General features: G+C 38.3%; 1 protein-coding gene across 2 annotated transcripts in view; it reads right to left on the bottom strand.

Annotated features, from left to right (window-relative positions):
* The window catches only part of LOC139772177 (intermembrane lipid transfer protein VPS13A), a 16,295-nt gene extending 926 nt beyond the window's left edge, over nt 1–15,369 (bottom strand). Inside the window, exons 1-48 of one of the 2 annotated variants that reach the window (XM_071705639.1) lie at nt 14,900–15,366; nt 14,678–14,785; nt 14,407–14,533; nt 14,010–14,172; nt 13,716–13,924; nt 13,432–13,606; nt 12,843–13,327; nt 12,509–12,730; nt 12,317–12,429; nt 12,030–12,238; nt 11,656–11,940; nt 11,291–11,587; nt 11,081–11,213; nt 10,769–10,999; nt 10,570–10,709; nt 10,394–10,491; nt 10,110–10,309; nt 9,824–10,003; nt 9,557–9,746; nt 9,306–9,475; nt 8,838–9,224; nt 8,595–8,761; nt 8,245–8,503; nt 8,016–8,082; nt 7,563–7,891; nt 7,226–7,364; nt 6,830–7,119; nt 6,570–6,741; nt 6,289–6,477; nt 5,731–6,204; nt 5,505–5,659; nt 5,231–5,433; nt 4,795–5,134; nt 4,489–4,701; nt 3,938–4,414; nt 3,543–3,812; nt 3,019–3,369; nt 2,751–2,939; nt 2,331–2,465; nt 2,108–2,259; nt 1,860–2,028; nt 1,588–1,781; nt 1,324–1,510; nt 1,107–1,238; nt 688–805; nt 434–545; nt 294–354; nt 73–218 (exon numbers count right to left, since the gene is read on the bottom strand). In XM_071705639.1, coding sequence (XP_071561740.1) covers nt 73–218; nt 294–354; nt 434–545; nt 688–805; nt 1,107–1,238; nt 1,324–1,510; nt 1,588–1,781; nt 1,860–2,028; nt 2,108–2,259; nt 2,331–2,465; nt 2,751–2,939; nt 3,019–3,369; nt 3,543–3,812; nt 3,938–4,414; nt 4,489–4,701; nt 4,795–5,134; nt 5,231–5,433; nt 5,505–5,659; nt 5,731–6,204; nt 6,289–6,477; nt 6,570–6,741; nt 6,830–7,119; nt 7,226–7,364; nt 7,563–7,891; nt 8,016–8,082; nt 8,245–8,503; nt 8,595–8,761; nt 8,838–9,224; nt 9,306–9,475; nt 9,557–9,746; nt 9,824–10,003; nt 10,110–10,309; nt 10,394–10,491; nt 10,570–10,709; nt 10,769–10,999; nt 11,081–11,213; nt 11,291–11,587; nt 11,656–11,940; nt 12,030–12,238; nt 12,317–12,429; nt 12,509–12,730; nt 12,843–13,327; nt 13,432–13,606; nt 13,716–13,924; nt 14,010–14,172; nt 14,407–14,533; nt 14,678–14,785; nt 14,900–15,040 — 9,953 coding nt within the window. In that variant the 5' untranslated portion in view covers nt 15,041–15,366. Of the gene's footprint in view, nt 1–72; nt 219–293; nt 355–433; nt 546–649; nt 806–1,106; nt 1,239–1,323; nt 1,511–1,587; nt 1,782–1,859; nt 2,029–2,107; nt 2,260–2,330; nt 2,466–2,750; nt 2,940–3,018; nt 3,370–3,542; nt 3,813–3,937; nt 4,415–4,488; nt 4,702–4,794; nt 5,135–5,230; nt 5,434–5,504; nt 5,660–5,730; nt 6,205–6,288; nt 6,478–6,569; nt 6,742–6,829; nt 7,120–7,225; nt 7,365–7,562; nt 7,892–8,015; nt 8,083–8,244; nt 8,504–8,594; nt 8,762–8,837; nt 9,225–9,305; nt 9,476–9,556; nt 9,747–9,823; nt 10,004–10,109; nt 10,310–10,393; nt 10,492–10,569; nt 10,710–10,768; nt 11,000–11,080; nt 11,214–11,290; nt 11,588–11,655; nt 11,941–12,029; nt 12,239–12,316; nt 12,430–12,508; nt 12,731–12,842; nt 13,328–13,431; nt 13,607–13,715; nt 13,925–14,009; nt 14,173–14,406; nt 14,534–14,677; nt 14,786–14,899 lie in introns of those variants that run through there. The other variant, XM_071705640.1, reaches the window with a different exon arrangement.
* Nucleotides 15,370–15,605: the final 236 nt, after the last annotated feature.

A 15,605-nucleotide genomic window follows, 5' to 3' on the forward strand; every position in this document is an offset into this window, starting at 1 on the left:
CCCTCAAATTGATCGTAAGATCCGTGGATAAAAGACGTTTCTGAGACATTTCTTAATTATTATTAGACTTACTGCAAAGATACGAGTGTAATGTACTTTCCGTCGCTATGGAGCGCAGCGTGTCCCCAATAAGAATCGTTCTGAATGCAATGCCCTTTACTTATAGCGTTCAACAAGTACGCTCCCTTCGCTTTGTGCGTCGAGAACAACTCCACACCCTAAATAACGATATTAATTGTTAATGATACAAAGATGATTGGAAGGTCGTGGATTATCGTCCCGACAATACTTACGAAATGTGGATTAATATACCGCGGCAATCGCATTCTGGATACGAGACCCACTTCTTGCGCCCTGCAAGACAGATAATTCGCCTTTAAGATAAACGCCGTTAATGCACGACGAGAGAAAATAGTGCTGATAGAGCTGATACCTTTTTATTATGTCCGTTATTACTTTCGAATAAGAGCTTTCCGCCTTGAACAGCATAGATGTTTTCTTTCCCAACGTTTTGAAGAAATATCTTAATTCTTCTCGATGAATGCCTGTCATTTGCAAGAGATTTAATAAAAACGTCGGAGCCGGAAATGAAACAGCAATGAGCGTATCAACAGATGTGCGCAGCACGATTATGTATGATCCCACTTACATCCACTCGTACATTACGAACAGCAACGATTTACTCACTGTTCGTCGACGTAGTGATCAAGCCGGAGGTCTCCAAATCAATTTCTGTAGCGAACGAATGATCGACTAAAAACGCTGAAGGCGGCACATCTGGATTCCGATAATTCGTATCTTTCATCTGAAACGAAATATAACACATGTTTCAGTTCCTATTTTCACAAAATATTTCTACGAATACCTATGAGTATTTTCAACGGCAAATACCAAGAGCCAAAATTTTCTATCAAATTGAAGTTTTTCTTTGTAGCCGACGATTCAATTTCTATTGGACTTTACTTAATGGAAATGAAGAATTTTATCGTTAGACAGTTAATGTCGAAGATTAAAAGCTCGCTACAGATACGAGCTACTTAGGCTTTTCGATTAAGGAGCGGCTAAATTTTTAGTTCCTCTGCACAGCTTTATAGCCGTACGTTTACCTTGTAATGAAGTGTGTGACCGTCGTGGCCGCTTAAAAATGAGGCTTGCATACCGTCGGGCGTAGCATGTCCCAGCTCGCATGCGACCTCGTGCGCCAGCCTCTCCGCAGACTCGTCTCCGCACATCAATAACTAAAAACTCACCGTAAATTAGCGTCGTGTTCAATAGAAACGAAAGATGTATCGTTCGCGACATACACCGTTTTTGCTTGCTTACCAAATCCGACTCGCAGAAATTGCTCCCTGACGACTTAAAGTTGTAGCCATACTGATTTCCCAGGACGGTAGTTAAGCGCACCAACACGTGAAACTGTTCCATAATCTGCGCGACATAAACGCGCGAAAGATGCGAGAGGAATCGCTCCCTGTTCACGGCAATGAAACTCTTTCGATAATCGAGCAATCTAAACAAGTAAACAAAATCATGAAATTTACTACCGCGCGCCTTCTAGTTATATCAAATTGTAATCAATTAGCTCACCTGAATTCAACGTCCCTCTCAAACGTACCCTTCTCTGCATACTCGAAAATAAATCGAAGAACATTGTGGTAACCGTCCACATTGCTGAAGTTACGCGCGTTAAATCCATCCGGGTTGGCCAATAATTTCAAGCGCAATACCATCGGGGAGATGTATATCTGCTCTATTAAATGCCTGCTCTTGCTGTTTGTGTCCTGCGATTCATACGTGTAAATCAATCAAAGTCCATGCATTTATAATGTGCCTAAATTGCATACGAGATTAGACATTACATTATTAATTTTGCTAAGCGAAGGAACGCGCATATTAGACACATCTCTCCTGAGTTTCGCGGCGATCGAGTGTTTAGTTTCCGGTGTCTTAGGTACCAAATTGATCAAGGAGCAGAGAAAGGCTTCTTCTAGATTCAAATTAAACTCCCTGACGATGACACATATCCCTCTGGAAAAATGTCGTTCGAAAATTATCATGAAAAATGTCCGTTAACAAGCGATAATGTCATAAATTTGTGCACACGCACTTGTAAATAATGCTCCTTAATTTGCGTTGTTTCAGATACGAGAACTCCAAGCAATGTTTCAATCTGCGGCTTCCAGCATAATTCACAAAAGTCTTTTGCAAGTTGGGATACAGAACTACCGGAAAGGTAGTTTCGCTCAATTGATTATCGATCTGCAAGACGGAGAAATTTAATATATATACATATAAACGTATGTATATATGCATATGTATTACTCGTATACCTGTATCCTGTGAACATATCCTTGCAAATAACAAAGCGTCGTGGATTCCCTGCAATGCAACCAGATACCTGGCGAATACGTCCTTCGTAACTTGCCGAAGAACGGTTTGGTCATCTGCATTTTTGTGAAGTCAACCTGCAAAAGATTTGGAAAAGTCTGTTAGAGACGTGTTTGTTGTGCAATACGCAAAAAAAATAATCACAGTTTACAATACATAGAAATATTATTCCTTTCTGAACTAACAAGACATGGTCTATATATTTAATACTTATCACTTAAGATGTATTTATGTAATAGATAATAGTACTCTATATACTTTATTAAATACTATAAAATCGAGCGGAATCTATAACTCTATCAAAGTTCTCATAATAAATGACATGTTCGCAATATAGTTTTAAAGATTGACATTAGACGTACGTCAATGAAATTCTCGAGCTGCGCCGTCTTCACCGAATTCGTGTATTTATTTTCTAACCAGGCGCTCAGCTCCAGCGACAGATTTCTCCATCGTTTGCTGAAGTAAAGCTCCCAATGGGCGGCGGAGTCGATCACACTGGCGTACAGCAACTCCCGTCTGGCGTTATGCAAATTGGATTCCTGTACAACCTACGAAAGAGAATAGATTAATCTTTGATCACACATCTGAAACGATAACGAGCAATACACAGGATCGTTCTTCACTTACAACGCTGATTCCGATAGCTGCGATTGACAAGAATATTTCTCTCTTGCTCGCTTCGGGATCGATAATGCTTTTCGCTTTCAGGTACACGCTCTTGTGCTGCGTGAATAGCAGCACACGTTGCTCACCTTCCATGTAGCTCACCCAGTAAACCTCCGCTTCATCCTGATGCATATCCTCTAACGTTTGCGACTTCGCCTCGGTCTCCGCGCTGGGAACGTGATTGACACTTTCACTCGTGTCCTCCGACCATGACTTCGTATTCGCCAGTGACTTGGGAGTGACGGAAGAATGAGACACGCTGTGGCGTCGTTCGATGGTTATGAAGGACACCTTTTCGTGCCCGCAGCCGTCCTGAAAACAGATGCAAGTGTTAACGTCAACCAATAAGTCTGCGCAAAGAAATTAAAATTTTTCTAAAAACTAGATTGAAAAATTAATCTTCCTTGGGGATCAAAGAATGCAAATTGAGAAATTTGAGCAAAAGTATAGTGAGTTAGATATAGAGATATTTTTTCTTCCACTACCGTCTCGAATAGCGCTCTGTAGCCGACCGCGTTATTATTGTAAATGTTCCAGATCAATTCTCTGGTCTGAGTAGGATCGTCCCAAGTGTACAGCAAACTTTGGAACGGTTTGAGCAGCGCGACTTGGCCTAGATCAACTTGATTCAGCTTCAGAAACAATTTGTCGCAGAGATTATCCACTCTCACAGGTATGTCGCCGGTAATGTATCTCCGAAATATTATGCGGTATGGAGTACTGACGCCGCCTTCGATCTCCACACATAGCGCCGACTGCGAATTATGAAGTTTTTGTAAGAAGCTTTTAAGTTACATAAATTAAATGAAATTCTTTTTTTAACAAAGACTTTCATAAAGACCACTTCTCCGTAACAGGCGATCACGCGTTTTTATCTTACCCCGTTATCCATTCTCAGCACAGTTTTACCCACATGCGTAATACCGAAGTGCTGTGAGACCAACTGGCTGTTCCTCCACTTTATTTTCATCTTCATAGACTCAGTGGCGGGCCAGAACGACATCTCTTGCCCGGGTAAGAGGTCGTTCCAGAGATCGGCCTCTTCATTCTCCTCCATGAACCTCAAGGCCTTCTTAGTTTTGTTGCAAATAAAGAAGTATGGTAGAAACGTTATAATCTTCGTGAAAATCGGCGACAAACGGGAGCTCTCTATCTCCGTTAAGATCTGATACTTTCGTCCGCGTTCGATATCGCGACATACGATCAACGACATCGATGTGATCCCGTCCAGTCCAAATGGCATTGACCATTCGGATTGATGGGCCCTTAATCGCACCATGCTCCTTTTATTGTTCTTTTGGGAGAACACCATTAACTCCTCTTCCGGCATTTCGTACGTTATATGAGAATGGCAATCCTAAAAAAAGAATTTTATTAATAAATCATGTATTTGTTATCATAGGAACCAGGCCGCGACGTCGTTTGGCTTACCTGGATAAACAACGGCAAGCCAGACTTATTTATTATCCAATACTGCGACTGTATAATGATGTTCCAACTGAGAATCTTGCACAATTCTAAGCACAGCAAAAAAGGCTTCGTTAAGTCCGACTCGTTGTCTGCGGACATTAACACGAACTTGCGTTCTAGATTCATATTTAGTTTTACCGCGCCCATCCAAGACGTGCCTAAATAGCTGTGTACCTATATAAAATTATTAGGACGGTATGTAATTAAACGATGCAGCGAAATACATTCATGTACGACTAGCTTCTTTCGAAAGATGATTCCACGTACCTTGAAAACAAACTGTACGCTATTGCTGTGATTCAGAGAGTGCATGTTTATTTTCTCCCCGGGTTCGATTTTCACCTCGTAATTGATGCCAGGTATACTGACATCGATGACGAAGGGTAACTGATTATTGAAAATAACAGGTGGTACGATATTTATCAAGTAATTCGGCACTTGACAGCCGGAGGGACGAGTCGTTAACGGGAGTTCCGTGCATATCGCCCTGACACAGAATACATTACGATTATTGTCGCCTTTCGCCTCGCAGCACACGTCTTTAAATGCATTTGCTGTATCCCTTAAATCTTTCCAATAAATCCCTTCGTCACTGACTTGATACTTCCTACAGATAATATATCCGTTAGTATAACGTGTACATTATCTTATTTCTCTTATAAACAAGTTTACACGTTGCCGTGATACTTGAGATTTTACTTACTCTAGATACGCAGGAAGAATGTGTATCGGGCAATGATACGCGATGTATAGAGGAATGTTATAAGTTGCGTCAGGCTCTATGATCGCCATTCTCACATTATGATCAAAAGGATTCGTGGTTTCGCCGGTTAGCGTCAGGCCCAATTTGTCTATCACCGCTTTCTTGTAATAAAGTCCCAACGCATACGAGGTCTCGTTTCGAAACTGAAATACATCTCGCGATCAGCGAAAGATAGGAGCGACGCTAAATGAGCGGATAAGCGAGATCGCATTACCTGTAACGGAGATCGCACGCAAATCGTTCGGTGTAAATAACTGTTTATCGTCGCCTCTATCACCAGGTAATAACGAACGTCGTGTCTCACGGGACGAAGTGATACGAGATTACGCGTTTCTTTCTTCGGGCAGTACACCAACACGTCTTCGAAGCCTGCGTTAAGGATAGAAGATTGATTTGTATCTGTGTATTTATGACTTTTGGGGTATATTTCCAAAAGTTACCTTCAAATACGACACGAAGGAGTTCGCCGGTTATCGATTTGTAGATGTTGACTGGCGAGTCGATGGGGAAAAATTTACACTCCGATACGATCAGAGTGGTTTCTTTACCGGCCCACTGGGGACTCGTGAGATCCGTCTGTTCGTTCTCAGGACTGCTGGGCACACTGACCGGCGAGCTACCGTCGTGAAAACTGTACGCGGCTACGACGCGCGTGTCACTGTTCCCGTCCACCTGCTCTTGGACAAGCAGCTCCACTCGACTCGCGTGACCTATGTCGTTCAGCACAGTCAATTCCCGCGCGTTAGTGGGCACAAACGGGATTCCAACCCTCGCCTGCGTGAACGCGTTCGAGATCACGTTCCACGTTGCGATCATGTCTTGCGTTATGGTAATATTAATTTTCTCCTCCGAACATAGAATGATGTACGGCGCGGTGAGATTCGTTTTCGTCGGCGGACGCGCGACGGGATTATCTGTGCAAAAAGTACGATATATTAAAACATTAACATCAACAGTTAAGATTTAATACGTTCGCACGAGACTCCGAATTTACGTACAACATTCAAGATTGCAGTCTAGTATCAATTCAAATTCCTCGTCTTCGTTTGTACTCGAGTCGTCGGAATCGCTTTCTTCGTCGTCGCTATTATTATTGAATAGATAACTCGAAATCCTCGTTAATTTCGTATCGCTCTCGTCATCGTCCGTGTCGGATTCATCCTCATATGTCACGTAGGTTTCAGGATCTGTTTATTTAAAAAAGATATTTTTTTTTTACTTAAAAAAATTCGATGGACTAAGTAACACTTCTATGCAGTTGATGGATGAATAACTTCACCTGTTCTTGTGATCGAAATCATATCAGCGTCAGGTCCAATAAATGTCATATCTGTCATATCCTCCCCATTATATTGCGCGTATTTCTTTCTCGCTTTCATCGGATCTTGCTTTATGTGATGGCAAGGATCCGTCCAATTGGAGTTAATCAGATTCGCTTCGCCTCGATATATCTGAAGAAATTAAATTGTGGACGGTACAAAACTACGTTAGTAAATAATTAAATGCATATATACAGTGCAGTACGATAATATTAGTAACCTTGATAGTGAATTCCCATGGTTTATAGTTTGCGTCGTCTTTCGTGTAAAACTCCACAAATGGCTCCCAATTCTGGCGAGCTCTATTGTAGCAGAATGCGTGAAGTTTTACATTAGATTCGAAGTGAAAATTATTACGCCAATCATTAACGGTAGCGGTGATGACAGTCTCCATTTTCATTACCGGAAATCTTCCTACGGCGTTTTCCATTTCCAGCAATAAACATATTAATACGGGTCTCAAATTAAATGTTACATGATCGTGTCGACGACGATACAATTCCGTTTCACCTAAATAATGCATACAATAAAAATATAAATTGGTGTTTAAATGGATATAAACAGTTGATAGAATTCAAATAGAATACGTCTGCGATGTATGTGAGATGCGATTTACCTTCGTCGGTTTTCTTGTACGGTATACTAGAAACTTTTCTTGGGGTCCAAAGATTATTATGCGCATTTGCATTCTGATTACTGCCGTCGTCTGGTTTCAAATTAATACTATTCAAGAAAGTCGATGCTTCATTTAATATCTAGAATATAGATATAAATAATATATATCATAATCAATTCAAATATAGTTTATATATTTAGCAGTATAGACGATGTGATTTTTAACTGTTTCAATACTTCAATACTTCAAGAAATAAATTCAGTCTTTGTTTTAGCCTCTAGATTTCGTAATTAAAAATTACATATTTCAGATGCAGTTTAAGTTACATAATACTTACGTCGATAAAAGTATGGATTACTTCCGCCGATAGATGTATATTAATACTATTTATAGCAACGGTAATTTCCTCATTACCGCAAGACAACTTCTTTTTACAAATTTCTACATCACAAGGACGTAACAACCAACACGGGGACTCGTAGTTCCCTTGTCCTTTAGTCTTGGCATGGACGTTAGTCAGAGTGCAGACTATCGAAGAGGACCGGCTATGTCGACTACTTTCGATAAACACTTCCGCTTGCATTCGTATCACGTGTGTGCTACTCTTCTCCAAGTCACCGAATAGAAAGATATCTGGTTTTTGTATTCGAATTGATATAGAAGTACCTAAACATTAGAATTATTCATTTTGTTTTCTCCATTTAAGATTGTACAAAGTTTTACATATAATATTGCTACTAAATAGAAGAACGATTTTTATATACAACATGCATGCACATAGAGAAACTACCTGGTTGCTCCTTAAAATATTGGGAGCGATTTAGTTTGTCAATTTCTGCGTTTAAAGCTTTCCGGTTCTTGATTGAAATCAAATAAATTTGAAAAATTAATTCGATTATTAATATTTATAAAATATTTTTAAGGATAAGATAGAGATGTATGTAAAGGAAAGCGTGCTTTAATATAGAATATTAAAAATCTTCTTAATGAACTAATTATTTGAATAGATTTGTATTTACCGTCTGGTTATTATTATCATATCCGTGGTTGATAATTCCTTTCTCTATCTGTTCGCCGGGTAAGGAATCTAGAAAATAACGTCCCAAGTGCATCAAGAAAGGCACAGACAAATTAATTCGTATATCCTGAATAAGAACGTCGAAACACTTTTCCTCTGCTTGAGTACGACTGTATGTGACGTCGACTATAGGAGACATCGACACAGAAATACAGAACTCCAAGTTCTTCTCTAAGGATATTGCCGGCGATTGTATTATCCTAAAACGAAAAATAAGATTATGATTCTCGATAGCATTAACATTCCATCGCTCTAACTCTCAGCGCTATACATGATTAAGGGACACAATACCTCTTCTCAACGACCGAGTCCTTGCGAGTGTCCTGCAATAAACAGCTTTGCAAAGACAATTTCATTTTCAAACTCTTGTCGCTATAAAACTCCCAAGTGTTTACAGTTTCTCCGAAACTCAGCTTACACAAACCGTGATTTAAATCGCGCACAGGAGAACTCAACACCTGCAATACAACGTAATAAAAATAATACATAAATAAAAATCTACATTAATATTTAAGCGGGCATTAATATATGTACCTCCTCTGTATCCATAAATAAATTTAATTGCAATCCCTCCAACGCAAGTTTTATGTTAACTTCGCACAGTGCTGTTTCATTGTGCGTTAAGAAGTTTTCCAGTTTCTTTACCATAACATCGTCGTCGTGGTTGGCATTCTTTTGGGAATCTTGCGCTGAAATTCTATCTTCGGTCTCACCGATTTTCTTAAGCAACGGTATTTTAGAAATGTTATCTTGCCACACTGATATGAGAGATTTGAGATCCCTCTGACTTAAGTTTATATTTACGACATCAATAGCTCCTTGCATGTTGAATAAACCATAAGTTTGAAGTTCAATAATGCTACGGTACTCTGTTTTTCTCTTGATATCCAACTGAATTTGTATAGGTTCGATAATGGGTTCCTGAAATTATATCTATGTGATATTATTTCAATTTTAACAATCTGCCATAGCAACCAAATCAATTGAAATGTCTGATTTTACCTGGACTTCTAGATCTCGAGTTAGAGTCATAATGGCTCTAGACACAGTCATGGATGTCAATTTTATCAAAATGTTATCAATTATCAATGGATTGCTATCGCTAGCGGTCATTTTGCTCGATTGTACTGACTGCCCACTGTTCTTAAAAAAGTTTTCAACCGATAATATACCTGAAAAAATATTTTTTAATAAAATTAAAAGAATTTCCTCTCAATTTGCAACCTGTGTTTGCTTCGAGTACAATTTTTTACCTGTATCAAACACCAGGAGACTTGGGGCATCTTTCTTTTGTGGCAATAAAAAAGTAGGCCCTTGTATGTCGATGAAAATGTGCAGTTTTGTCGCACTCTTCTTAAACAGTTCAATCCCTCCAACGAATTTATTTTTCAAGTAATATAAGAAACGAGTATAATACGTGGAAGTAAACGGTATTATGAAATTCTGTAAAGACAGCTGAAATAAGTATCGATAGCATTTATATCAATAGATATCGGGTATAAATAATAAATATACCATACCCGTAAATCATAGAGAATTTTAGAAATGATCACGCAATTTATTCGTCCAATGGAAAGCTTGAAAGTGCCATCTGACATCACATCATCTTGATATGTATCGATATCCGAGCACTTGTATAATCTTGGTGTGTGTCTCACGTATTTCAGGTCAAAAACCTTATCTTCGTCGGTCGTCAAAATCTTTAAATAAAATTTAAAAAAAATATATGTATATATTTGTATGTATATAATATGTATGCATGTTATGCAGTAAAAAAAGATTGTATATGTTACTCGAGGCAATTACTTTGGAGTAAAGCGTATCATCAATCAAATCTTCAGCGAGTATGCTCCTGAGATGTGCACGTAACACCATTCTCTCGTTCGCATTGTAGATACAATCGTTTTCCAAGCCCAGAATCTTAATTTCCATTAAATCTATATCCTTATCGCAGAATCGCACCACTAATGAGCTGAGTCTGGTTGAATAATTCAGTTTAATTGCGCCTGAAAAAGTAGTAAAATGTAAAATTAATTGATGTTACCTTTGTATTTAAAAATACTTTTTATATTTCGAGCATATATTTGTACCCGGTGGGATGGGTGGATCAGTGTTCCTCTGTTCCCATTTCATAATATTACTGCATGTCTTCTCGGCGTACTTGAATAAGAGAGTATCGTGACACACGCTAAAATTAAAGAATTGGTGTTTTTATAAAATATCTAAAACGATTTATTTTTTCTCGCATAAAAATTGTCCCACTTACGCTTGAAATTTATGCCAATAATCTTTCATTTTCAACAATGCGGATCTGTGAAAGTTTACGTTGATATTCAGCAGATTCACAACCAACGAGCGTTCGATATTTTTGAAGTGCGACTTGAAATCGGGACAATTTGATTTAACCTGAAGAGAAAATCGGTGAATATTAACGAATTAAGGCACCGTAAATCTTCATAAATTACCTTACGATACGACACAACGAGGACTTCGTAGGATTCGTCGGTGGATATCAGTTCCAAATACGATCCGGTAACGCCAGCGTTTGTCTTATCGACCAAAAAAATCGATCCAATGCCAAACTGAACAGCAACACCGTATTCCATTACAGCCGTTTCATAATACAAAGTGTGCAATCTCAAATTTAAGTAAGGCTGTTCTCGGCTATCTGTCATATCTTCCAGATTTACGGAGAACTAAATTTCGAATCAATATCAATGACACTTCATCGTCTCTTCATAGGATAAAATATGAATGTTCAATGAAACTATATTTACCTCTCCTATGGCAAATCGAAGTAACAAATTAATGTGATTACACGGAGATATATTATCATCAAATCCGGACAAGTTAATCGTTTTAGATAATAATTCCAAGTCCTCTTCACTAACTTCCGAAGAGACGACACTCCTATTAAAAAATTGGAATTATTTTATCGAAATGCATATAATATATTTAAATATCTACATGATATATAAAATCATTACCTATCAAGCTTTGGTACATTATTAGTTACAACTTCCTTAATGACAGATTTAAAATCAGTATGCGTCATTGTGACAGATGGCAAGCATACACTGGATTGTACTTTCATCAATTCTTTCGTTGAAATAAAAATAATACTCGACTTTCGTCCGGAAATCGAATTTTTTAAGGTAGCTTTATACTTCTCAACGTTGTTTTCGTATGCTACTAGCAATTTATTCAAAAAACATGTCAATAGTCGCAGTTTACTTTCCGATAAATTCAACTTCACGTTTGAAATGTGTACATTGAGTTTTGTCCTGTGGAATATTGTACGTTGAAACAATGCATAAACAGAGGATTGTGGCGCAATTAGGTGGCATATTACCGTGGTAGTTGACGATATTCGGGTCTAATACTGTATGAAATAGTCACATTTGCTTGCAGCTTAGGTAACAAATGATACTCCGAATCACTCCGTTTTCTCGCCGACCGCCAATCGTCGCCTGAATGACAAAATAAAATTTGCGCGCCGGAGAACACCATATTGAGTCTGTCGTAGAGTAATTCTTCTAGCTCCATAAGAGTGGCATCTTCCAATTGCAAATTCGTTGCTTGAAGCTCGTTGGTCAGCGTTATGTTACCGAGATCCAGAACGAGTATATGTCCTCCTCTACAAAAAAAATGTTAACATAATATATAAAACAATATTTGTGTGCACTCTCTCTTTTCCAGTCCTACAATCGTATGTAGTAAACGTACTTTTGAATTGATCCGTTTTCGGGAAATATAATATAAGGACTTTTTATATCTATTTTGAAGCTGATTCTCAATGTCTGCGAGACGATGTCGTCCACAAAGTTCAAATATCTTCTTTTGACGCAGTCCCACAGTCTGTATATCCCGCGAATCGTATCGTGAAGGTAATTAGTGTTAAATTTGAAAAAATTTATAATTTCCACTATGGCAAACTGAAAAGCAATTTAAGTCAGGTTTACAGAAACTATAGACAAAATATTATTTAAAGCAATATATAAAAGCATTATTACATGATGATAAGTCACTTCGATAGCTTCCAGCTTTACGGCTACTTCAAAAATAGGATCCATATTCAATCCATTTTTCTCAAAGTCTATCGCCAAAAAATATGTGGACACATTCCCTGTCACGCATAATAGTTATAGTCAGTACCTCTGCAATAGAGTTTATAAATCGCTTACAGAGATAAATAGGCGCATTACCTGTTAACACATTATCCACTGTAATCAGAGGAACCAAATCGCCATCAGTTGATATAGCTTCAACTACAAAGCTTTCAGCACGAACAGATATCTTGAAAGCTAATAACGTAGGCCGTGCCTCAATACTTGTCAGAAATTGTGTGACGGTTACGATCAGCATTTCTTTGCCTTTGCTTAAGAGGCTCAGACAGCAATTTGCCAAAGTAAAGTTTAACTTGTAATCTGCAAATAAACAAAAAGATTCACCTGATAGATTTTTCTCAAGTATTTCTTATAACAATTTTCTGTTAATTGATATATTATATAAAAAAGAGAATGATCTAAATGTACTTACCAATCTGTTTTAGCGTCTTTCCCGACTTTATCTTTGAAACAGATGAATTTTCTGTTACACCGGGCAATGAGTTTTGATGTTCACCCTTGTTGCATTGATTTGTTATATTTTGTGCTTGATCGTTATCCGGTAATATAGTTTCTGCATTGACATCTTTCGATGGGCTCATTGTTGTGATTTGGCACTCTCGCTCAATATCCTTATTTCTCAATTCCTGTCTAGCGTGCTCTCTCGCAATTACTATATTTAATATTGTCAAGTTGTCTTCGTGTTTTTGCATATCCAGCTTCAACTCTGTATCGTTTGGTCGTTGCAAACTTTGGATGCACGCCTCTTTGTATTTTCTGTAATTTTTTCTGTGATTGGCTATATGCGACCAAGTATACGGCTTAATATAGTGATTCAAAACAAAATTATACGCATATTTCCACCAAGACGACGGTTCCTCATATACGCTTTTCTCAGGACGATATTTAGCATGTGGCCTGTAGACATCGTTAATTTTTAATCACTAGTTTCAACATTATTTATTAAAAATGCGTATGTCATTAAAATAAATGAAAGAATATTAGGCGTTGCACAAATTCACCTGTTAATAGTCGCACGTAACAAAGAGTCATAAATATGACAAAACGTGGCGTATTGCGCTTCGGATAATTGCATCGCTACATCCTGCAGTACAATATCGACTAACATACGTGAAGCTTGCGTTTCTGTGCCCTTGTGTATGATGACTTTAATCTTGGCCGTGAAGGGCTTCAACACTTGTGAAAAAAAGAATTTCGTTAAAATCACGACGGAACTTGAAATAATATTTATTTCGAACACAAGATACCGATACTACGTCATCGACAAATAATATCTCAAACATACAAAACTGAAACTCCTTGTTCTTCATTCCGAATGTCTGCAGGGCTCTATGCATCGTGATCTTCCATGCGAGCAAAGTGGACAAGTCCCAATTACCCTGGACATTTATACAGGATTCAGTGTCGTGATCCATGTACACACTGAGCGATTCCGCGCGTATAAGCTGGTACACCGTTTGCGAATTTGTAGCACACACCCCGGGCTTCCATTTGCTAAAATTGATCAATTCTTATGATAATGAATGGATACACACACACACAACCGAAAGAAACGTGACAATATGCATTATCAAATTACTTGTTGGTAGTCGTTATGGATATACTTTGTATACATATACCACAGGCACAGAGGAAGTTGCGCAATATTTTCTCTTCATATCTAATATGTACATTATTTATAGTAATCTGAAAGTTCTTCGTGACTGACGCCAATAGACCATCGAATAGTTGGGGAGGTAGACCTATAAAAGAAAAATTATAGATTAACTTACAATTAGATACACATCAAACTGAAAAGCTATTTACTGTTATTACTGATTACAGTTACAAAATTTTGATAATTTCTTCTCTCTCTTTTTCTTATATGTGAACTTAATATGTAGACGAGATATAGACACTAATCAAATCTTAATACAAGTGAAATAAATTTCTAAATAAGGCATTCTATGAGTAATCAATTAAAAATGTTTAATTACCAGCTCTAAATATTTCATCTTCCTTAAGATCCTCAAGTATCTTCTTCTTTTCCGCTCTTATCAAACGTTTCTGTATCTCCGGGTCGTATGGACCGGATAATGCAGGTACTGCTACTGCGTATACATCCTTGAGAAGACAAAGAAACATTTGTCATTTATACTTTAATACACAATTTAATTCTATTATATATTATCTATTATATATTGAACACAATATATTTTATTATATATTATATTATTTTATTATTGCGATATATAGATTGTTCAGTACCTCTATGCATATCACAATGGGTTGCGAGAAGAGTCCAGACCATGGTATTTTCAAAATAATTTTTCCTATCAAGCCGATCTCTACTCTAATAGGTAATCCCAGTTGATACTGCAAAGACAAACGCGTCAGGGATGTACATATACATATTCAATTATATTTTTAATTCTTTTTATATTGCCTCTGAATTATTAAAAAAAAAAAAAAAAGAAACAGAGACCGTACCAGAGCCTCCGGTTTCAGTTTCAGGTCGGTGAGGCACGTATCCCCGGAGAAAATACCGACGTTGAATTGCTCCGTGTCCAGGTCCTCCACGTACCTGCCCAGCAGGCGGTTCAAAAATGCCGCTATAGCCCCCTCGAACATCGTCGCCGTCGTCGTCGTCGTCTGCCTTCGAGGACCGTGAACACCGGCTGCCGCTTTTTCTATCCGTCCCGCGAGTCAGACGACGGGATCATATGGGATCGACCTGGGCCCCGGTCGTCGTCATAACCTCCTCGGGATTGTTGCAATTCGCAAAATAATTCAGTCATGCGCGACGCCGCGCCGCTGCAATCCTTATTGATCTCGAGTCTCGGTCTCGCCGCTGCGCGACGCAAGACGCAACACCCACGACATCCCCGTCACTGAACAAGTCTGCTGAAGTCTGCTCCGGTGCTCCGCGGTCTCTGCGCTCACACTACACCTATTAGCTTAACCCCTTTTGCACTTGAGGAAGGGAAATGGATACGTGCTCGGAGTTCGGAGCACTTCCCCCAAAATTCCGATTAACTTGATCGATGATCAAGCTGTCAATGCAGATTAACTTTAATCTGTTTAACTTACTCTTTATCTTTGTCTAATTCTTATTAGAATTAGGAATGAACATAAGTAAATCCAACTGAATCGCATAAAAAGTTAAATTTCAAACTATATTATCCCTAATCCTGTA

Source organism: Temnothorax nylanderi, unplaced genomic scaffold, assembly GCF_030848795.1.
Source record: "Temnothorax nylanderi isolate EJ_2023f unplaced genomic scaffold, tnyl_v1.0 TNYL_tig0047_pilon, whole genome shotgun sequence".
Taxonomy (NCBI): domain Eukaryota; kingdom Metazoa; phylum Arthropoda; class Insecta; order Hymenoptera; family Formicidae; genus Temnothorax; species Temnothorax nylanderi.